The sequence below is a fragment of the Clupea harengus genome, chromosome 15 (genome assembly GCF_900700415.2).
Source record: "Clupea harengus chromosome 15, Ch_v2.0.2, whole genome shotgun sequence".
NCBI lineage: Eukaryota > Metazoa > Chordata > Actinopteri > Clupeiformes > Clupeidae > Clupea > Clupea harengus.
In genome coordinates, this window is record NC_045166.1 from 19,581,160 (window position 1) to 19,604,909 (window position 23,750).

At 41.4% G+C, this 23,750-nt stretch overlaps 1 protein-coding gene across 1 annotated transcript in view; it reads left to right on the forward strand.

The window, feature by feature from the left end:
- Positions 1-23,750, forward strand: part of LOC105904209 (pleckstrin homology domain interacting protein) — a 55,383-nt gene that overhangs the window by 1,246 nt on the left and 30,387 nt on the right. Inside the window, 9 exon segments of the mRNA XM_031581908.2 lie at positions 109-167; positions 252-281; positions 435-494; positions 6,243-6,393; positions 6,750-6,848; positions 10,364-10,524; positions 20,176-20,397; positions 20,553-20,653; positions 21,018-21,088. Coding sequence (XP_031437768.1) covers positions 109-167; positions 252-281; positions 435-494; positions 6,243-6,393; positions 6,750-6,848; positions 10,364-10,524; positions 20,176-20,397; positions 20,553-20,653; positions 21,018-21,088 — 954 coding nt within the window.

Consider the following 23,750-nt stretch of genomic DNA (forward strand, 5'->3'; position numbering starts at 1 on the left):
AAGTCAGTTGGCGATGTGTCGTCGAAGGATTTTATCAAAAATATTTCTGCGTTCCCACGACGTTCTCCAAAGCTAATGTAGCTCATGTATTCTTCCCCCCACACGCAGAGCTCTACTTCCTAATAGCCCGATTTTTGGAAGCTGGACCTTGTCAAAATGCAGCCGAGGTGGGTTACTTGATATTTTAGAAATATTTACTATATTCTTGGGAGGGGATGACGTGTAATCGTGTGTTTTTATTCGCTTTTCAGACGTTGATAAGGGAGGTACAGGAGAAGGAGGTAAGCAGCTGAAGCCTACTCTCGTTGCATCTCACTGCACTGTACTTTAGGTTGTTAATATTACACTGATTTGTCATTTAATTAAAAAAAAAATGATGAAGTGTACACCTTGGGAGGGTAACTTCACGAGGAAACAATATGATTCTCCCACAGCTCTTACCCAAAAGAACAGACTGGACAGGCAAGGAACACCCTGGGAGTTACGAAAATTTGGTAAGGGGACCCTATAACCAAGAAAAAGTTTTTACAGAGCAAAATAAAAATTGAATTTCCCGCAATTTTTAAATCAGGAGAAAAAACGTACAACTTACTAGTAGGACAACTGAGTCCACGAAAGAGGGAGAGGGTTGTCAGGGCCGAAGCATTGGGCTGTCTTGACCTAGGGCTGCGAGTTTGGTACCAAGTATGTTCAAAAGGTTTAAATAGTTTGGAAAATGTTGTAGAAATAAAGATACGTCATGAATGTTGTGGTGCAGAAGCAGAGAGGAGCCGGGGGAGGGACTAGTGCGCCAGAGCTCCTAGTTAGGGCGGGATGGAGGCGCCCTTGTCTCTATAATGTAGCCACATAGTAAAATCTATACAGACTTTTTGAGTGAATATAAGACTTAAAATATCCCACTCAGGTTTATTTACAACATTCAGCAGCGGGCTTTGAAGAATCACAGAGATGGCTTCAAAGCCTGTGTGTTCGTGCGTATAGAACTGGTGGAATTTAGTTTGAGAAGCAGATCGTGTTGGAGGCTTGGAGACCTCAAGAGCGGACGTTTGTAACTACTGAGAGGTAAAATATAAATTGTCATTATTTTAGTTTATTAATTTAGGCATTAATTAAATCAGTAACCATTAAAATACAGGATTGAGCACGCAGTTTAAAAGGAACGGGTTGTGAACGTAGCAGCAATGATTATTGCGATGATTTGAACGTATTTGTTCCGCTACAGTTTGTGAGGAGTGTGTTTGAACAATATTTTAGATTTTAAAACTTTGTAAAGCAAGACGGACCAGCCCCCTCAGATCACACACCCCCAAAATAGCAGTTGCGTAATCCAAGGCGATTTGCCTATTATCTCACATTACCAGTATAAACGCTGTCTGCAGTTCGTGTTGTTGTGGCTCTAATGATAATCATAGATATTTTTCTCCCCTCTCGTTCGCCGGGAAGGCCAGCCGCCTCGCCTCGGTTATTCTTGCCCTTCTCCGCCGTCTCGGTTGGGGCTTATCTCGCCTCCTCCCCCGTCGCTTCACCAGTGGTACCACGGTGTTGCTTCATAGCGTGTGTCCGTGTGTGTGTATGTACGTGTTTGTATGTCTGTGTGTATATGTGTGTGTGTATATGTGTGTGTGTGTGTGTGCTGTAGTTAGTTCTTGTCCAGGCTTAAACGTGATAAGAATGACTTAATTAGAAATAGTGTAGGTGCCACCGCCAATAAATAAATATAATATGCTGCGTAGCGCTATGCTTTTGTTTTAAGGGATATAGTGGTCTGTTTAAGCACATTGACATGGCAATCGTGTTGTACACTAATCGAACTAATTTTAATAATCATAAACATACATTTTAATTATGCTTTGTCATATTCAAAATAAGGTACAGTTTTCTATTTTTTCATGTTATTATTGACATGTGATTTAGTGAATATAGATAAATAGTGTTTTGTATCATTATAATAGTATTAATACCATGTAATAGAGACAATATTAAATGTGCTTCATATGTTTGTCAAATTAGGCCTACATTAAATGTTAATATAGCCTAACATCCTAATTTCAGAATTGTTCTCGGTATTGTGATATAAAATACGATTAGTAATTCTGGTGATAGTAGGTTGACTATACAATTTGAGTCGTATTAAATCTTTGTTCACCTCCTTGTTTGTATAACTGCTTCTGTGTTTAATCCGGGAGGTTTGTAAGACATTGTTTGAATTTAGAGCTTCATCGATCTTCCTCACCCGAGCAATGGAATTATTTAACAATACCAACAAGACGCTATCTCTCAAACAAACCACGTTGCACCTTATGGGTTCTGCGTGTGTATACGTGTTTGTGCACGTGTGTTTGTGTGTGAGTCAATATGTGTGTGAGTGTGTATGGCACATGAAGGGTCTCAGCTAGACTGCTGGCGAACGCAGCGCGTCTGTCGTCCAATAAGGTGACGTAAAAACCAATTAAACCTACATTAATTATCGGCAAGACGTAGGAGGCTCGAGCCGAATTAACAGAAGAGGGAAGAACGGGTAGGGTGAGGCGGTAGTTCGCCAGGAAACCGAATTGTCGCCGTAACAATGATTTAGCTTATTTATAATAATAATTTATATTAATCTATATAGCCTTAATATGTGCATGCATAGTGTGTTAGCCAGCCCACAGCTCATTCAACAATTATAACGTGTGTGCCATATTGCAGTATTTAAAAGCCCCAACGCCTCTGTCCTGCATCAGAATTTCTTGAATGGGCTTGCAAGAAGTAGGAGTGTGGTCTCATTGGTTACTTGGGTAGACAATGTGGGGAATGTACACGTGGGGAATCACTATGGCATTCTCTCACTATAAGGCTCCAACACAGAGGTCTGGGGTTGTAGCCTGGCGGCTTTTGGCCCCATGCTTGACATTGTGTAGTCATTCAGATCCAGCGGCTTAACGGCGCGACTGGAAAATCATCTGGAACAAGTACATACTTATTTTCACAACTGATAGGCGGTTTTAAATTAGCAATGCCAAACCCTCAAGGGCAAACTGTTTGTACATATACAAACCCTTACACTGGCCTTACTACTGAAATGTTCTTCAGTCTTTGGGGGCTTTCCCTGAAGCGCACTAGTCAACCTGATACTGGCTAGAGGGGGAAACACCACACACATAGGCCACTGAAAAGCGATGTTGACACTCTGAACCTTTCAGAGTATTTCAGTTAAAATAGAATTTAGCATAATTTTTACTGAATTAATCACATAATATGATATAAATGCACATTTCCTGGAGGATTAACATTCAAAAGAAAAATGCAGTGTGTTTGTTTGTGTGTGTGCGTGTTAGTGTGTTTACTTGAGGGGCCACACGAGATTGTCATGACTGTTGTAACTCTCGACAGTTTGAGGCTGTTATATGTCCAACCATGCTGTTACACACACATGCCCACACGGTCTAACACACAGCTGCCCTGGTTGGGTAGGTATGTTGTTATCCTAAGTATAAAGCTGTGTTTGCAGATGTAGACTAATCAGGCATGATATAGTTACGGTTGGATTATATGGTTTTGTATAGGGTTGATGCCGCTAATGAGTTTACTTGTCTAAGAGATCAATTGTGCATTTGAGGCACATGTAAGGCAGAAATGGCAGTAGCTTCAAAATTGAAACTGTTTTAAATAAATGTTTCAAACATTTCAGGCCTAATTGGTGTTGAGACAAGTGATGGATATCGATTTGGTTCATTTCTTGCAGCATATCTCGGACCAATTTGCATATTTTCTATTCTGTCATTTACGCCCATGTTTTTGTTAGTTCAGATATATGCGCAATGCTATAACCAAAATAAAGACATAAAGACATGTATTAAGGGCACAATGTCGTAGCCACAAATACTTTGCAACGGACATCTAGACATATGCAGTGTAAATTAGGGGAAACATTAGGGGAAGAAAGCTTAGAAAAGACCAAGTGTAAACTAATCAAGACAGGAACTGCTAATGGCTTTGTATATTTCAGCCTGCAAAGCTTAAAGATAGTTGGAGAGTGATGTTGTAATCCTGAACATATTCCTGTGTGTTATACATGTAAACATTTGTTTGTGTGTGTTTGTGTGGAGACTTCTGTAACTCTATTTATCTGATAACTGCTAAGGCTGTTTAAATAGGCATTTGAGTCTTGAGTGTACATACAGTATATGTGAGATTGATGTTGTAATCCCTGTGTATGCGTGTGGGTGTTATACACGTAGACTAATGAAGCGTGTGTGTGTGTGTGTGTGTGTGTGTGTGTGTGTGTGTGTGTGTGTGCACTGCTGTAACCCTATCTATCTGACAGTTACTAAGGTTGCTAAGTAGGCATTTGTCTTTGAGTGTCCATAGACGTGAGGGGATGTTGTATATGTATAACTGTAGACTAGGCAGGCATGTGTGTGTGGCTTTTGTAGGCATTTGAATGTACATATAAATACTTGTGTAATTATCTTAGTGTGTGTGTGTAGTGTTGGGTAGTAACCATTACATTCACAAAAAAGGGAGGGTAGGAGTGTATTGCCTACAATGTGGACACCATAAGCTGCACAGTTAGTAGAACAAATGAATATCTACAATAATGATGAAACCATCACTATTCATACTGCATGTGTGTCTGTATTGGCAGAAGGACCCTCTCTTTTTTTTGTGGGCAATTTGGTCCAACTTTATTTGAATGGGCCATCATAAAAAGGGAACTGACCATCTGTTGACACTGTGTTCACAATGAGGAATGCAAACAAACTCGGATTTGGGGTTAGGGTTAGGTTATGGTCTCGAGTAGTTGACAGTTAGTTGTGAGTGAGGTTTGTTTGTTTATTTGACAAAGATTCCGTTGAACAATCTGCTGATAGTTATTGATAGCTACTGATAGTTTGTTGACTGTTATGTAACGGACGGTAAAAAGAAAACGTTTCCAACAATCCCGCTTCTGCCATGTTTGAAGGGTGCCTTTCTCAGTTTAAACACATGCTGATTTTATGAATTGTGCTTTCTTCTAGTGGATTTTGGGTCATGTCCATATTTGTCTTCCCATGACAAGGACTGGGTGATAGACCAAACGTTCACTTGTATGGATGATGGCAGTCTCTCAGTGATCTAGTTCTCCTTTTGATGCGTTTTGATGAAATGTCATTTTGGCTGTGATCGTCTGCTGGTCTTTAAAGGAATCTACCCAGTTGTGTGTTTTTTCCGTTTCTCCACTTTGATCCGGGCCAGCCTTGGTTTGTCATTTAAAAAAAGGGCATTGCACACGGCAAATCATGGGTGTAAATGCTAGTCTCTCACGCATAGTATTTACCCAGAACCTGATCATCCAAGTGTCTAAGACTGAGTTGCTGCTGTGGGGATGAACCTTTATCATATATTGCAATACATACATACCACATTCACATTTCCATTCGTTCTGTTATTTTTTCTTTTATTAGAAAATACATCATATTCAGTTAGTTAGGTATTAAATCATAATAGAATTTGGGCAACAAAGGAAAAAGGAAAAAAACAAATAAAACAAAAGCTAGATACCAGTGGTAATGCAGAACTGGATTGAGATAAAATATTGTTTAATTATTATTTAGGCTATGTCATCAAGTTTAATTGCATGAAACTATCATGACTTTGCTTAGACATCATAATGCCCTGCCCTACCATCGACCCTGAACACACACCCAGGTAAAAAAAAAAAAAAAACACACATCTTCAATTCTTTATTGCATGCTTTCATTTTTTTATTAGACCCTCTCTTTTTATTACTTTCCAAGATGGTTCGGTATTCAGACATTCAAGGCATCAGATCACACAGATACTCTGATGGAAAGCCTCATTATGTTTCCTGTAAACACTGAGATGGTTAAATTTAGACAGCTTTCTGGAGGAAGTCGCACATTATTTCAATGAGATCCATTGGTGCCAACTCTTTTTATATCAGTGGAATTGCTTGTGTTCAGGCTTGGGGAGCTATAGTCTGATTTTGCAAATAGCTGAAGTAAAATCCTCTAAATTAATACATTTAATTCAAAGGGTACAAAAGGAGTCTTGGTAATATTGGCCATGATGGTGTGTGGTAGTATATGTTGGTGTATGTGCATGCAAAATATAATATTGCCTGTATGTAAATGTATGTATGTTAGGCATTACTATTATACTGACTGTTTGTGTGTGTGAGATAGAGAGAGAAAGATTACTTGCCCCTTAATGTACATGTGTTAGAAACAATGATCATGAACCTGTGTGTGTGTGTCCAGGTAAAGTTGTACAGCCACATCACCCCAGAGCACCTGTTGCGTGTGTGTGAGCGGGTCGGGCCTCTGCTTGAGAGGGAGGTGCCAGCCAGTGCGCCTGGGGTACATTCTCTACTGGGAGCAGGACGACAGTCTCTACTGCGCACCAACAAGAGTGAGTCACTCACAAACACACACGCACATACACATACACACACACACACACACACACACACACACACACACATACACTAACAGATACGTACAGTACAGTACAGTACACAGAGACAAAGAACGCACATGCACATACACGCACTGAGACAGACAACACTCACAGACAACACACAAACACACACACACACAACACTTACTCTCACACTCAATTACAGACAACATAAATACACCGAGACAACACACAGACAGAAACACACATGGACATCACGCTCACACACAGACACTCCCTCTTCTATTTCTCCCCATTTCTGCCCTTGTGTTCCTCCCTGCATGTTATATCTGTGTTTTTGTTTACAGGCTGTAAGCACGTGGTATGGAAGGGTTCCGCCCTCGCCGCCCTGCACTGTGGCAGGCCCCCAGAGCCGCCCGTCATCTATGGGAGCCCGCCCAACATTGGTACGTGAGCTTTGATTGGTGCAGCACCTCAGCTAGGAATGAACGCAAGGTTGAATGCACTCAGTCAGTCAGACAGACAGAGGAGGCAGGTGAATAGAGCAAAGACTCTGATGCTGTGTTTTTACATTGTGTTCGAAAGGGAACACAATCATGTTTATGGCACACAGAGGCAATGAGTAAGCAACGTGCCTATTGTTTGCAACCGTTCTGCTGATAGTCCTGACAGAAAAACATTGATTTCTGCTTACATACATTTTTAAGAATGCAGATTATTTTGTGTGTGGGAAAAACACTCATTACTCATCATGTCATGCTATATTCTGAATGAGAGTTAAAAGCTTCGAGTGATGCCGTATATCTTTTCTTGGTGAAAACACGGTTATATTGCCAGAGATATGTAGTGTGACGGTAAAAGAGGGTTCATATCTGGTAGGGCTGGGTATTGGCGCAGATGCCCCGATTTGATTAGATTCCAATTCAGCAGGTAGGACAATTTGATCCAATCACATTAGATTAGATTCCGATTTGATATCGATAGGAATGCGATATGAAAGACTATATTGCAGCTTTCCATATTTAGGAAAGAGTCCTGGTGGAAATTCTGGCTCTGTTCCAAGTTTGCCATTGTAACAAATGGAAAGCTAGACAAACGCATGGCAAACTGGTAAGAGCACAGCCCAGTGAGGTACCTGTGTCTTCTCGATCATCAGTGAATTATGTGTCCATGAGTAACTCGTGTTCCTGTAGCTCTTATCTTAATGCTCTAGGAGGGTTCAGGCTCTGGGCTCTGTAAAACACATTAAGACGAATTGTATTGTTTTGGCGCTATATAAATAAAATTGAGTTGAGCTCTTAACCCTGGTATTATAGTTGAAGGAAAGAAGAGATACGGGACGTAACATGATTGTTTTTATCAGAATAAGTCGGAACACTTACAAAGAGTGCTGAGAAACAGGACTGTCCTGGGAAAAACAGGATGTCTGGTCGCCCTAATTTAAAGGGACACACATTTCACTGGAAACAAATTGGGGAAATAACTTAAAGAAAGCCCAAAGGCTCACATGGGTTTAGTTGCTTTATCAGGGAAAAAATGGATGTAACAACAGGTTTCTTTTACAGATTGATATCAAATTGGAGACATTTTCAAAAAAAGCAATTCATTGATAAAATTATCTGTTTTGTGTGAGGATGAAAATGTAATGTAATGTATCCTATAATGTTCATAAGAGGATGTAGCAGTGTGTTGTGTTATGACTACCGGCTGAGCTGAGTTTTGCAGCTTCAGATACACTTAACCAGAGCTTAATAACATAACTGATGGTGCTGCTTAGTTCACATTAACCTTTTCACCGGATTGTGTGTGTATGTGTGTGTGTGTGTGTGTGTGTGTATACAATTAATGACGATGGTTATGTTTGTGTTTTCTAAGGGTCCACTGGTATATCTTTGTATAGGGTTGATGCTGCTAATGGGTTTACTCGTCTAAGAGATTGATCACGTGTATTTGAGGCAGATGTAAGGCAGATAAGGCAATGGGTGTCGAGTGATGGATATTGATTTGGTTCGTTTCTTACAGCATATCTCGATCAATTTGCATGTTTTCTATTCTGTCATTTAAGTCCATGTGTTTGTAAGTTCAGATATATGCACAAGGCCTTAACCACAACAAAGGCATAAAGACATTTAGGGATCACGTCTAAAGGGACATTTAGGGATCACGTTTAAAGGGACATTTAGGGATCACGTTTAAAGGGACATTTAGGGATCACGTCTAAAGGGACATTTAGGGATCACGTTTAAAAGGACATTTAGGGATCACGTCTAAAGGGACATTTAGGGATCACGTCTAAAGGGACATTTAGGGATCACGTTTAAAGGGACATTTAGGGATCACGTTTAAAGGGACATTTAGGGATCACGTCTAAAGGGACATTTAGGGATCACGTCTAAAGGGACATTTAGGGATCACGTCTAAAGGGACATTTAGGGATCACGTTTAAAGGGACATTTAGGGATCACGTCTAAAGGGACATTTAGGGATCACGTTTAAAGGGACATTTAGGGATCACGTTTAAAGGGCAGCACAAAACAGTGGGTAAGCCGGGGGATGAGCAGTCCTGACAGGAAGCTCTACAGCTCATCAAAGTCTGTCTGCTCTCTAGTCTGGGCTCATTTAAATGGTCATTATTGGTCTAGACTCGTCAGGTGTGTGTGTGTGTGTGTATGCTTGTGCTTGTGTGTGTGTGTATGTATGCTTGTGCTTGTGTGTGTGTGTGTGTGTGTGTTTGCACTGTACCATATAAAATAGTGTTGCAACCATGCCATACATTTGTTTTGTGTGTTGGTATTTTGAGAAAATCAATGGCCAGTCAGTAAGCAACTGATTACATCTGTGAGGAAGAGCTTAGATATGTTGGAGAGAATGAGGGACTTTGAGGAAGAGAGAGAGGTAGAAGGGGGGGGGGGGTAGCGTGTGAATGAATGAAATGTCATGAGTGAATCCGGTCTGTGACATCAGGTCTGGCTGTTAGTGCAACCATAGAGTGAGTCATGCAGATTCACTGTGCTACTCCTGCATGTGAGATCGGCCAGGGCCCTTCTGTTAAGGAGACAAAGGGACTGTACCTGTTCTGTCCCATACAATAACAGTGTGTTAACACACTTGACCCCTTTTACATACAGTAAGATAGAAACACTGTTTAATGTATGACTTACCTTGTATGTTGAAGAGAATTATGCCATTTAAGTATAGTGATGTATTACCACAATGGTAATGTTTAGTATTACCACAGATTTATCATGCAATCCTGATACCTACATGTTTTTTTTCCCCGTGTCAGCAGTGGTGATTGGCTTTTTAAGTGTCGATGTTTCTGCCAATAAGAGAACAGTATAGACAAGACGTTATTAAAGACGTCAAATGGATTTATATTTCTCAGCGAGCTATTAGTAAAAATGCCAATTCAGAGAGAAGGGAAAATGATGAGCTTCATGAACAGGATTTATAATCATCTGACTCTTAATGTAAACAGTTTGTCTTTTGTAGTGTGTGTGGTGCGTGCTTTTTCAGTGTGTGTGTTTGTGTGTGCGTGCGTGTATGCGTGCTGAGGTTTTTTGAGGTATGTTTGTGTGTGTGTGTGTGTGTGTGTGTGTGTGTGTGTGTGTGTGTGTGTGAGAGAGAGAGAGTGATATCTGCCTTTTGAGGTGTGTGTGCACATGTGTGTTTGTGTGTTTGTGGAGTTCTTGTCATACACTCTGTGTTTGTAGCTTAGTAAATCAGTGATATATTTCGCTTCATCTGTATTTGTGCAGAGGTTTAATTTTTCACCAGGGAAATGTAAGAGCTGCCCTCTGAAATTGATGCTACTCTCTCTCTCTCTCTCTTTCTCTCTCTCTCTCCCTCTCTCTCTCTCTCTGTATGTATTTTTCGTGTGTATTGATTTGTTGTGTTTTTCTTCTGTGTTCTTTGCGCTCAATGTGCCTCTGTGTGCGTGTGTGTGTGTGTGTGTGTGTAGTGGAGACGTCTTTCAGCCGGCGATTGAACGGCACGTACCGACTCGGCCAGCTGGTGCCCACAGCCGTGTACCAGCACATGAAGATGCACAAGAGGATTCTGGGACACCTGTCTTCTGTCTACTGTGTGGCCTTTGACCGTACCGGCCGACGCATCTTCACGGTAAGAAAAGCCTCCTTGTGTGTGTGTGTGTGTGTGAGTGTCTGTGTGTGTGTGTGTGTGTGTGTGTGTGTGTGTGTGTGAGTGTCTGTGTGTGCTGTGCTGTGTCAGGTTTTGTGTGTGTGTGTGTGTGTGTGGTGTGCATACATAGCTTTGTGTGTGTGTGTGTGTGTGTGTGTGTGCACGTGTGTGTGTGTGTGTGTGGGTATTGTGCATTTGTGGGTGTGGGTATTTTGGGGTTGTTACTGTTAAGAGGTATGGACAGTGGTGTGTGTGTGTGTGTGTGTGTCATGCCAAAGTCATGTTCATGTAGTGAGAGCATCCTTAATTGTCTGACAAAAAAAGCATTCAAAAATAATTAAACATAAAAATAATTGTTTTTCGCGCTGTGTGTGTGTGTGTGTGGGAAAGACTCTGCTGCAAGACTGCTTTTATCTGTGTTTGTACGGTATGTGTTTGTGAGGGGTGATTAGAGGCAGATAGAAATGCATAGAGGGAGGGGAGAATATGTGGAGAGGGGGAGATAGAAAGAGACTAAGAGATGTGGAGAGAGAGAGAAAGAGGGAGATGGAAAGAGACTAAGAGATGTGGCGAGAGAGAAAGCGGGGGACGGAAAGAGATGTGGGGAGAGAGAGCTAGGCAGAGACATGTGGAGAGAGGGACAGACAGGGAATTGGAGAGAGTGGGAGATGAGATGAAAAGAGAGAGCTAGAGAGAGAGTGAGTGTATGTTGTGTGTATTCCCAGCAGAGTAGAGCAGAGCAGAGCTGTGAGTGCATGAGTCACACTGTTGACACTGTTGATCTTTTTAGGATTGATCAGAACTGGCCTGATTGTCCCTCAGCCCAGGGCTCAGAACACAGGAAAAACTCCCCGAGAAACCCATCTGTCTTAGATTCTGCCGACACACACTGAATCTCTGTCTGTGTGTGTGTGTGTGTGTTTGAGAGAGACACAGAGAGAGTTAGTTTTAGACCAGCCACTTTGTAGTGGACCTCCCCTACCCCCGTGTGTGTGTGTGTGTGTGTGTGTGTGTGTGTGTGTGTGTGTGTGTGTGTGTGTGTGTGTGTGTGAGAGAGAGATAACTGCAAATACTTATTTAGGTAATTTTCACTAAATAGCCTGATGAACTCCATTGTGTGATGTGGAATGTATGTGTGTTACATGTGTTGTTGAAACATATCTTTGGATGGACATGTTTTTACGGACATGCTGTATATCTTTGTTACATAAACTATATATTTATGTTTTATGAGGTGAAATTTGGGCTGCTGCAGTTTTTTCCCTCAGTGACATTGGCGTTATTCATTAGTTACAGATATTGGTTGTAGTGGAGATTTTAAGGCTGCACGTTTGGATATGTGCTGTGACTAACACAAGGGTGTAGCAGCATGAAATCTGAACCATGCTTTTCTGGCATACTAAACAACAGCATTACGTATGGAATTTGAATACATCACTCACTGACAGTTGGGCTATATAGGTTAACTGTGCAACATGAAAAGGTTAACTGTCGTCAAAAATGAAAATATGTAAAGTAGTGAAAAGATAATATTTTTGCTATTCCTAATTAATTTTGTTCAGGTTTTATGCATTTCTCTACATTTTGTCAGATCCAGAAAAAAATGCAAACAAATGCAGTTAAAAGCGTGACGACAAATAAACAAAATACAGTGAATGAACTAGAATATTGGGAAACCACCTCTTTTAATAATGCCTTCACAACCACGTTACTGATGTAAGTATAGAAACATTTTGTGTTTATTGATTTCTGAAAATAGAATTTAACCTCTTGCCTGCCATTTAGTGGCCCTATGCGGCAAAACACTACTCACAAGTGACCAAAGTAAATGCCCTCTGTGACAGAGTGCTGTTAATATGGCTGAGTATGTCTGCCATATCAGTGAGCCTGGCTTTTTATGGTCAGAGTGCAGGGAAGCATTAGCCCCAGAGACCTGGGTTCGAGGCCAGGTGAGGTGACTGCATTCTCCCTTTCACCATCGTAGTTAAAATGGCCAAAGCAAGGTGATTTATTGAAACATATTAAGAACGCACGCAACATCAGGAAGTGAAAGGAAGGACCGGTCAGCAGTAGTTTTTTTTTTTGAATATTCTAAATCTACAATTAATGAAATTTTAAAATAATTTGTTAAATTTGGTGCAGCCAATCCAGAGGAATTAGTGAAAATGTTTTAAGGATCACAAAAGAAAATCAACCGTGAACTTCATGTCATGTGTAAATTGAAATTAGTGCACAGAAATCGATACATCCTGTCATTCAACCTTTATGATGAAAGGTGAGATGAGATAAATGACAACCACATCAATAACATATCATAAAATCATTTCCACTGCTTAATGTTTGGACAATTTGTTTAAATGTAAATTGATCTGTTGTAGCGCTATGTTACCCACTACATTCAATTCAAATTCTATTTCACTGTAATGGCTCCTGACGGCCGGAATGTTTCTATGAATGTGCTTATATTAATACACCAGGACTACTTCAGACCCTAGTCTTATATTAATACACCTGGACTACTTCAGACCCTAGTCTTATATTAATACACCAGGACTACTTCAGACCCTAGTCTTATATTAATACACCTGGACTACTTCAGACCCTAGTCTTATATTAATACACCAGGACTACTTCAGACCCTAGTCTTATATTAATACACCTGGACTACTTCAGACCCTAGTCTTATATTAATACACCTGGACTACTTCAGACCCTAGTCTTATATTAATACACCTGGACTACTTCAGACCCTAGTCTTATATTAATACACCTGGGGTACTTCAGACCCTAGTCTTATATTAATACACCTGGGGTACTTCAGACCCTAGTCTTATATTAATACACCTGGACTACTTCAGACCCTAGTCTTATATTAATACACCAGGACTACTTCAGACCCTAGTCTTATATTAATACACCTGGACTACTTCAGACCCTAGTCTTATATTAATACACCTGGACTACTTCAGACCCTAGTCTTATATTAATACACCTGGGGTACTTCAGACCCTAGTCTTATATTAATACACCTGGACTACTTCAGACCCTAGTCTTATATTAATACACCAGGACTACTTCAGACCCTAGTCTTATATTAATACACCTGGACTACTTCAGACCCTAGTCTTATATTAATACACCTGGACTACTTCAGACCCTAGTCTTATATTAATACACCAGGACTACTTCAGACCCTAGTCTTATATTAATACACCAGGACTACTTCAGACCCTAGTCTTATATTAATACACCAGGACTACTTCAGACCCTAGTCTTATATTAATACACCTGGACTACTTCAGACCCTAGTCTTATATTAATACACCAGGACTACTTCAGACCCTAGTCTTATATTAATACACCTGGACTACTTCAGACCCTAGTCTTATATTAATACACCTGGGGTACTTCAGACCCCAGTCAATAAAGTGAGTTAACACTAAATATATGTATCTATATAACTATTTTAATTTTTTTTATTTTTTTCTGGTGATTGCAGTGCCTTATTTACCTAACAACCAACAAAATTTGCGGTGGGCAAAGGTATACGTGTTTGATGGCAGATTATAATCACACCGGGTTATGTCTTGGTGGAAGTGTGAAGAGATTTTCTTTGCTCTCTTCTGAGCCCATTTGCAGCCTGGGCTTGCTCCTGACACTTCAGCAAATAAATATATATGTACATTATCCCAAGAACAGATTGTTAATCATATTATGCATATAATGTAAATGCTTAAAATTTTCCATTGTTTCCAAATCAAAACCTGTATGCCTATTCATGCAGTTCAATCATGTTCTGCAAAACAATGTCACCACAGAAGTCATTTAAATGATCTGATTGAACATGAAAAGCAACATTAACTTGTAATTGTCGATTTTAGTGCAATCTTAGATATTCCTTAATTAATTGAAGAATTTTAATATTTCCTTGGGTTTCTCAAAATTCTCTGGAATCAGCAGCCGTGTTCTAGAATTTAAATAGTGTCCATAGGGTTAAAACCTGTAATTGTACTCTATTTTAATCAGTCTGTGATGATGTTGAAAAGGAGCTGAAGGAGCATTCTCAGAGAGAGGCCTTTTTTAATTTAATATATTAATATAATTTTTCATTTACATGATTTTCATCTGTGTATTTTAAAACAGAGAGGAAAACCCTGTCTTTGCATAAGGTATTATTTTGATCACAGTCTGTTTGAATAAAAGTGCTTGGGACATCTCACATGTGGCTCTGACATTTAGCCCAGAATACCAGTACATATTGTGTTTTGGTATTCTGCCTAAAAATACTGGGATATGTTTTTGGTCCATAATTCCCAGCGCTGCATGTGATGTGAAAATGGTCCAATCCCCGGTAAGAATTTAGGTACCTGGTGATGTGTTATTTGTTTAGTATTTGTATACCTCTAAACAGCTCTCCCATTGGCTCAAATCTTGTTCTCTCCACATTCGAGGTTAATATTCCTGAGGAGCTCTTGCAGAGGTAAATGGCTACACCAGGCATGACGTGATCAGACCCAGGAAGACTGATGGTTTCGCTCCGACAAAACAAACAAAAAGAAATATTCATGCCCTTGACAAAACTTAAACGCGTTATGTTTGGAAACACTCTTTTAATGAAGTCTTCCAAATCATTAGAAACAACATCACGCAGTGAAATCAAGACCAAAGAGAAAGCAACAAACCTAGAGCTCAGACAGTAGTTCAAAGTGCCATCCGTGATTCTGATCCAGCACACTACTGGCGGTCCGTTCAGTGTGTGCGCTCAGAATCGCGGACTCCGTCCTCAACGTGAGCAGACAGAGATGCCAGAGCCCTCTGATAGAAAGGCGGGGGAGCAGAGCAGAGGAGAGGAGAGGAGAGTAGTCTCTCTGTCTGCTATCACATCCCTCACCTGGCCCAGGTGAACCTCGTTAATCAATCACACATCAATTAGGAGAGACTGTGCCTGTGCAGAGCCATAGAAGAAGACAGGGTGTAGAACACAGACACACACACACACATCTTTGGGATGACCTGGCTTGCATTTTCCGTGTCTGTGTCTGTGTGTGTGTGTGTCCTAAAAGGGTAGAGTCCGTGGTAACACCTGTGGTCTGTATTTTTAGCTGTGTCCTGTGGCTGTGTGTGTTTAGCAGTTGTAGAATGTGTGTGTGTGTTTCAGGCTTTGTCTGATGCAGAATGTCTATTGGAGAATGCTCCATTTTCCAAACACCAGCTTTTTTAAATCACCAGAAATGGCCGAATAGTCAGGATTAGCGTCTTTCTCTCCCTCTCCTCTTTCGCTCTCTCTTTCTCTCCCTCCCTCCCTCTCTCCTTCTTTCTCTCTTACCCTGCTTATCCCCACATTTCTGCCTGCTGTCACGTAGAGATGCTGTCGCTCTGTCTTTTTTCTGCTCTCCTTCTTCTGTCTCTGTCAGTCTTTTTTTTCTTTTCCTTTCTCTTCTCTCTCGTTCCCTTTTTTCCCTTCTCTCTCTCTCTGTCTCTTTCTCTCTCGAGGGAGGAGGAGGTGGGCAGGGGAGGAGGCTTGCATTTCTGTCATAGCATAGTGTTTCCTTTTTGGCGTTGGCTGTATGCCAAAAATGTAAATCGCCCTCTTTCCTTTCCCCCCCTTCTTCTTCTTCTTCTTCTCCCTTTCGTCTCTTGCTCCCTCGCTACGTGAAGACAGCTTAATGAGTACAAGTCTGTGTTTTAGCGTGTGTGTGTGTGTGTGTATTTTAGGTTGTATCATTATATGTTTGAGCTACATTTTGCAGCTAAATGTCACATGTATTTGTGTCTAACCTTGTGTGTGTGTGTGTGTGTGTGTGTGTGTGTGTGTGTGTGTGTGTGTGTGTGTGTGTGTGTGCATAAACACATGCTTCATCCTGTGTGTGTGCACTCATATTCAAATGCTTAAATGTGTTTGCTCTATTGTCACTGTACACGCGCCAAAGTTGTAGATGCATAAGAAACTGGATCCATAGATGGAACCATTTGACCCTCTTTCTGTGGAAACTGACACATGTGTGATATCTGAGTGTTCACTGGTGGTATTCTGTATTCTGTGTGTATGTGTGTGTGTGTGTGTGTGTGTGTGTGTGTGTGTGTGTGTGTGTGTGTGTGTGTGTGTGTGTGTGTGTGTGTTAAACAGCAACACCCTGGTATGTGCTGTGAGGCCTGATCTGGAGATGGTGTTTTGGTAATTTAGCCCAGTTTCCACGCTAATACAATCGAGAAAAAAGCACCACGCCCAATCTCCATCACCCTCTAGCCAATCAGCATCAAATATGAGCTCTTTAATAGAATTGGGTGAGATGGCTGCAGGCGCTGGGTAATGATGTTTGTCTCACTGTCATCCTATGTCACCCACACCAAGATCAGTTCAGTTCTGTTTAAACACACTAGTGACGGCCTTTTAATCAATTTGCCAACACCAACATCAGTTCAGTTCTGTTTAAACACACTAGTGAGTAGGGGTGGGAATCTCTTGGCACCTCACGATTCGATTCGATTCCGATTCAGTGGTCAACGATTCGATTCTAAACCGATTATCGATTCTAAACCGATTATCGATTATCAATTCTAAACCGATAAAACGATTATCGATGCATGTCGATTTTTAAAACATTTGAGTTTGCTACTCAGAGTCTCAAATCACTTCCTACTTTGTGTTTGATAATTAAAGAAAATCAACAGATGAATTACCTTCTCTATTTTTTATTAGAGAAAAAGCTTTTCCTTGTCACAATTATGACTTTCAATGAACAATGCAATAATCGATGCAGCTTGCATTTCAACACAAAATGGATGTGTAAAAAAAAAAAAATAATAATAATTTTTTTTTATTATTATTTTTTTTTTTTCTGAATCGAGACGGAATCGTTCTAGAGATAATCGAGAGAAATCGAAAAATCGATTTCCCACCCCTACTAGTGAGGGCCTTTTAATCAATGTGCCCACACCAACATCAGTTCAGTTCTGTTTAAACACACTAGTGAGGGCCTTTTAATCAATGTGCCCACACCAAGATCAGTTCAGTTCTGTTTAAACACACTAGTGAGGGCCTTTTAATCAATGTGCCCACACCAAGATCAGGCACACAGAACTCAACACTTATCTGTTTGTGTCCAAATAGAAAAAAAGCCTGTGAATGGACAATAGTCAATAATGAAGGTCTAGCATGAATTTAACAGAACATCTTCAGCAAAACCAACAGAGCCTGACAGCGTGTGTCCACATGCCTGAATGTTTGGGGCTTTTTCCTATTTGGACAAGAAAGTGTTCATAGAATTAGAAAAGAGTTTAGATATTAAAAGTGATGGATGGATTGATGCATGATTGATAGAAAGTAGGGATGGACCGATACCACTTTTTTCAGACCGAGTAGACTGCTTACTTTTGTGCACTTGCTGATACCAAGTACCGATATGAGTACATAATAAGGCAGTATTTGTACCATAATGATAACAGTTACCAACAAAATGCAATGAATTTGAAGTCAGGTTTTATTTTCATCAGATGCGCTCTGGTTATAAAAATTAAAATAAAACCAAATAATATATATATAAATATATATTTTTTTTAACATCCTGAGAGCAGCTGATATATATAAGGGAGGGTTTTAATGCACACTATTAGGTAATTAAGAAGAAACATTGCTGTTCTGTTGGGTTCAGATGTGGCCTTGCAAACCATGCCCTTTTAGTTCTGTTAAGCTTTATTTTACCTTAACCTTTTGACCTTAAGTGAGGTTAGTAGGTTAGTGTGACCAGGAATGCCACTTAGGGGTCAAGTACGAGTAAGGGCTCTCACTCCTACATCACTGAGCTTGGCACCGTGGCAGAGATCAAGCAACACGAGGAAGGACATGTAAAATCTAAGACCCAGGTTTAATGCCATTGTGTGATCAGCCCTCTCCACCTTGGTTATAAGATATGTGACTCAGAGAGGTGTGTGTGTGTGTGTGTGTGTGTGTTAGATACTCTGAGCAAGGGGAAATTCACTACCCCTTAGGTGTCTCAGTCACCGCAAGCCGCTCTGTACTCTCACCTCTTTGATGGTGGGATCAGTACAAACACAGGCACACACACACAGGCACACACACAAATACCGTATGGACAGAGGGGAATAATGCTAATTCAGTCAGCCTGGCTTCACTGTTCAATCACACATCCACAGGCTAGCGCTCCAGGAAAGCTGCTCTGGTCGTGGATCAGCTGTGTGTGTGTGGGGGGGCTGGGGGGGGGGGTCGGTGCGTGTGTGCGAGAGAGAGAGAGACAGACAGAGACAGAGACAGAGACACACACATAGATTTTTTTGCATTGACCCCTAATAGCACATGACATGCCATGCTGTGATCCTGATATAAATTCCCTTTATGCAATGCAGTTTCTCGGTGAAGCATTTTTTAATATTTGTGCCTGTTTGAAATACCCCTGCTTGTGTCAGATGGTGAGGGTAACACTTCAGTCTGACCCTTCTCCTTCTCTAAGAGTGCCTAGCCTGGGCGGCTAGTGGGAATGACAGGAGTGTTTATCTCTCCCATTTGTCCAAGACCAAATACCATAGAAAGGAATGTGAGGATGATGGCAAAGCTAGTTCCCTATTAAAACCGTAACATCAGTCGTTATGGGCACAGTCAGTTCCAATAACTGGTCAGAGTGGCATGTCGTTGTTGTATCATTGGGAAGAATCTCATAAACCTTATAATGGTCCATGGCATTGCACAGACGTGTTTATGGCCTGTAGAAGGGTGTTTTATGACTATAGGGGCAAGCAGATTTGGTTGTGTGTGTGTGTGTGTGTGTGTGTGTGTGTGTGTGTGTTCTATGCATTCTATGCTTCTACTTTGAATGTGATTGTGTGCGTTGCTGCTTGTGACGTTATTTTGTATGTAAGCAAAGTAGCAAACATGTACGCAGAAATAAAGTGAATGTGAGAGAAGTTTAATCGCCCATAGGCTTAAACTGGCTCTAAGATCCTGTGTCCTTTTTAATCCTTTAGTTAATAGGTGGTGCTGTTAAACTGTTGCATATTACTGATGCCGATGTGAGCAATGTAGGCCAATGTCTGCTCAGTATTCAGGGACCACACACCCTTGCTATGCTCTAATTGCTACATCAGGGAGGGAACAGATACTCAATACCCACCTGTCTGCAAATGCACCAGAGAAAATGTGCTCACACTCAGTCACATATTCTGAATGCAAGGTTATTGGCAAAGGATTTAATGTATTGCCTGACATCGGTAATTGCATTAGTGTCAGTTGAGGTGCTTAAATTACATTTATATATGGTGAGGCTGTTGACAATGTGCATTGTAATGCTTGTAGGCCCATTCATTCATTCATTCATTCATTCATTCATGTGTGTGTGTTTGTGTGTGTGTGTAGCCAAAAAACACATGGATCAGTTGGTTGTGTTACATGTTTGTCTATGTGTGTGAGTATATTTGTCTGTTTGTGTTTGTAATACATGTGTGAGTCCCACATATTCACCAATGTGTTGTCATATTCACCAATGTGTTGTAATACTCACCAATGTGTTGGCACCCCACTGCCACCCGAAAAAAGACACTAATGTGTTTGTTTTACTGTCCTTTGTGTGTGTGTGTGTTTATGTGTGTTGTGTGCGTGCATGCATGTGTGTGTGTCTGTAGGGCTCAGACGACTGCCTGGTGAAGATCTGGGCGACGGATACCGGACGTCTCCTGGCAACCCTGCGGGGTCACGCGGCTGAGATCTCGGACATGGCAGTCAGCTATGAGAACACACTGCTGGCCGCTGGCTCCTGTGACAAGACCATCCGCGTGTGGTGTCTGCAGACCTGTGCTCCGCTCGCTGTCCTAGAGGGACACGGAGCCTCCATCACGTCACTACAGGTAAACACACACACATACAGTCACACACAGACATACACACACACAATAGTATATCAGGTATATCAATATACAGTGCAAGAGAAGTATATGTATTGTACAAATAACCAGGTAATATTTCTTTTTATCTTTGTGTGTGTGTGTGTGTCTGTGTGTAGTTCTCTCCTCTGTGCAGTGGTAGTAAGAGATTCCTCTCCTCCACCGGTGCTGACGGCTCCATATGTTTCTGGCAGTGGGACGCTCGCACACTCAAGTTTGGGTGAGTCTTACACACACACACACAGACGCACGCACACACACACACACACACACACACACACACACACACACACACACACACACAAAGAAACATACACATACATATTCGTTTGTATACAGGTGTGTCCATGAGCATTGCATTTTCCAAATCACTCTTATGTTTTAAATGTCTGTGTATGTGTGGTATGTCACTTTATAGTGTATGCATATTGAAGTGCCTAAATTTAAGTGCCATTTCTACGTGTGTGCTTGTGAATGTCGGTTTGGCTGTGTTTGTGTGGATGTGTGTGTCTGTGTGTATGTGTGTGTGTGCGCCTGTGTGTGTCTGCGCCTGTGTGTGTGTGTGTGTATGTGTGTGTGTTCAGGCACAAACCAAGTAAGTTTACGGAGCGTCCCAGGCCGGGGGTGCAGATGATCTGCTCGTCCTTCAGTGCAGGTAAAGCTACAACCTGTCACCTGTTTGTCCTGTTACCGTTGACAGCAACACAAAAACATGCTAGCCAAGTGAAGGTCATGGGGTCAAAGTTCAGAGGTCAAGAGGAAATTTAGAGTATAAAGAATAAAGAGGCAGTGGTAGTGAGTTTCACTTTGAGACTTACTGATTATTCCTGAATCTGGGGAGAATCTTATTCAACAAACCTGATGTGAATCTGAATCTGAGCATCTAGGAGAGAATGGGATGGAAAGCATTTTTTCTTTTGCGTTTCTGTGTGAGTGCATTCATGGATGGAGAGAGAGAGGGAGAGGGAGAGGTGAGGGAACTGTCCAAATGTGTATATCTGTAACAGTTTATGTTTGGCTGGGCTGTGTGTGTGAGCATATCTATGAGTTAGGGATTGCATTTGATAGAGAGAGAAAGAGATAGAGAGAGAGTGTGTGTGTGTGTGTGTGTGTGTGTGTGTGTGTGTGTGTGTGTGTGTTCTCAGAGCATTGCTCCAGATGCTGAGATAGCTGGTAGCTGTCATTTGAGCTGACACCCTACAGAGCTCTTTTGACATGGGACAGCAGACAGAGAGAGTGAGTGAGAGAGAGTTCTTTGAAGAGAGCACTAATCAGAACACAGCTCTCCTGTTGTTGTTGTGAAGTGGAAACAGACAGCCAGAAAGCGCTAACTCGCGTCCTAACTCATGACGTGAGGTGTCAGTGATCCTCCTTACTTCTCTGTGTGTGTGTGTGTGTGTGTGTGTGTGTGTGTGTGTGTGTGTGTGTGTGTGAGGGATCACTTAAGATCAGCTGGATGTAAGAACAGTGATGTCATGGTCAGGGAGCTCTGACTCTATGACCCCTATTTTGAGGGCGATAATGGTTGGTGTGTGTGATGTGTCAGTGATTTTCCTTACTTGTGTGTGTGTGTGTGTGTGTGTGTGTATGTGTGTGTGTGAGGGATCACTTAAGATCAGCTAGATGTAAGAACAGTGATGTCATGGTCAGGGAGCTCTGACTCTATGACCCCTATTTTGAGGATGATAACAGCTGGTGGAAATGGGAGGGCATGCACACTGTTGCCAAGCGATAAAGCGAACGGTAAAGGTGTGATCAAAGGCCCTGAGTGGGCAGTGCCAGGCCGAAGTTAATTAGGAAAAGGTTTGGTTAAAGCCAACCAATAGCATTATCCAGCAATCCCTTTAAACTGAATGTGTCAGACTAAATTACACTGTAAGAAAATGGCAATACCACCGTGGGTTCTGGACAAAAAATCCAAGTGCTGCTTCTACTGTTCCAAATAATTCAATTCGTTGTCGAAGCTTTGGAGCTTTTTGGAGCTTGGAGCTGTTTTAAAATGCCCTACCACTTCCCTTCAAACTGACTGTTAAATTGTTAATCAGGGAAGCCAATGTGAATTTTAGCCTGTAAAAAAGAAAGCGCTTTACTCACTTAGATTCCATGACAATCTAATGTTAATTTCATTGAGATCGATATAGCCCATCACACATAGGCCTACATTCTGGAGACTGCATCTGTAAAAAGCAAAAACTTTACTTGATTTAAATTGATCTCGCCATCTCGTATGATGATCAGCGATAAACTGCTCCCAGTGCTCCTGCCACGCTTGGCTTTGGCACCCTGGATGTGCCGTTCTTTAAGGGTATCCAGCACCATCTGCGTTGCGCCTTCGATCTCCTCCACCGAGTCCAAACGGCGACCCCTTCAGCTTGAACTCCATCTTGGGGGAAGAGGAAGAAGTCGCAGGGAGCCAAATTGGGCGCGAAGGGGTGGTGGGGAGCGCCGATCATTTTGAAAACGTTGTCGTGATGGAGCACCCAAATGCCAGCGCACCATAGAAGAGCAAGACTTCCAGGGAGTTGCTAGTTCATCTCAAATATCTATGGTATTCAAAGTTAATTAGATTTTAGGTTTTTTTTTTTTATCACTTGGAATTCTTCTGGGAACAAACTGTAGGCTATTTGGCGTAGTCAGTGCATGCAGTACTGAACAGATGAGTGAAAGCCTGTTTAGCTGAGCAGGATCAATGGGGGAGAGTGGACATTAGGTATTCGTTTGCGAAGTACGAGGCTATGGGTGGCTGTATGTAGGTATACTAATGATGAGAGACATCCCACCCTGGTGTGTAAAATGCAAGAGCAGCAGTGATCTGCCTTACTCTGATTAGACTACAGTATGTGAATAGAAATGTCATTATTGCGTACTACATCAAGAATGACATTCGTTTACTGTTTACTGAGCATTTAGTTAAAGTCAGACAAATTAGACCACCTCTTCCCAGACGCACAAGTCTTTCAAAGGTTTTACCATTTTAAAAGATTTAGTTAACTCCAAGGACATCAAAGATAGATTGCATTAACCCATTACACAGGTTTGCTCCTGCTTCCTTGCTAATACAGAAATGTGTAGGCATAATGTGCAACTCTTCCAATAAAGGGAACGTAATATGTTTTTGGCAGATAAATAAATCAGACTTGGGCAATGCAGGTTTGTGTTTGGCGCATTCTAATGTTGCTTTTCAGAGTAGGATATTTCGCCACGCCTCAGCGGAGAATTGCGTTTCGTTTAGACAACCCGTCTGGGCAGGATATGCCGTTTCCACCAGCCGGTATCGTCCTTAAAATAGGGGGCGGCCAAAGTCAATATATGATAGG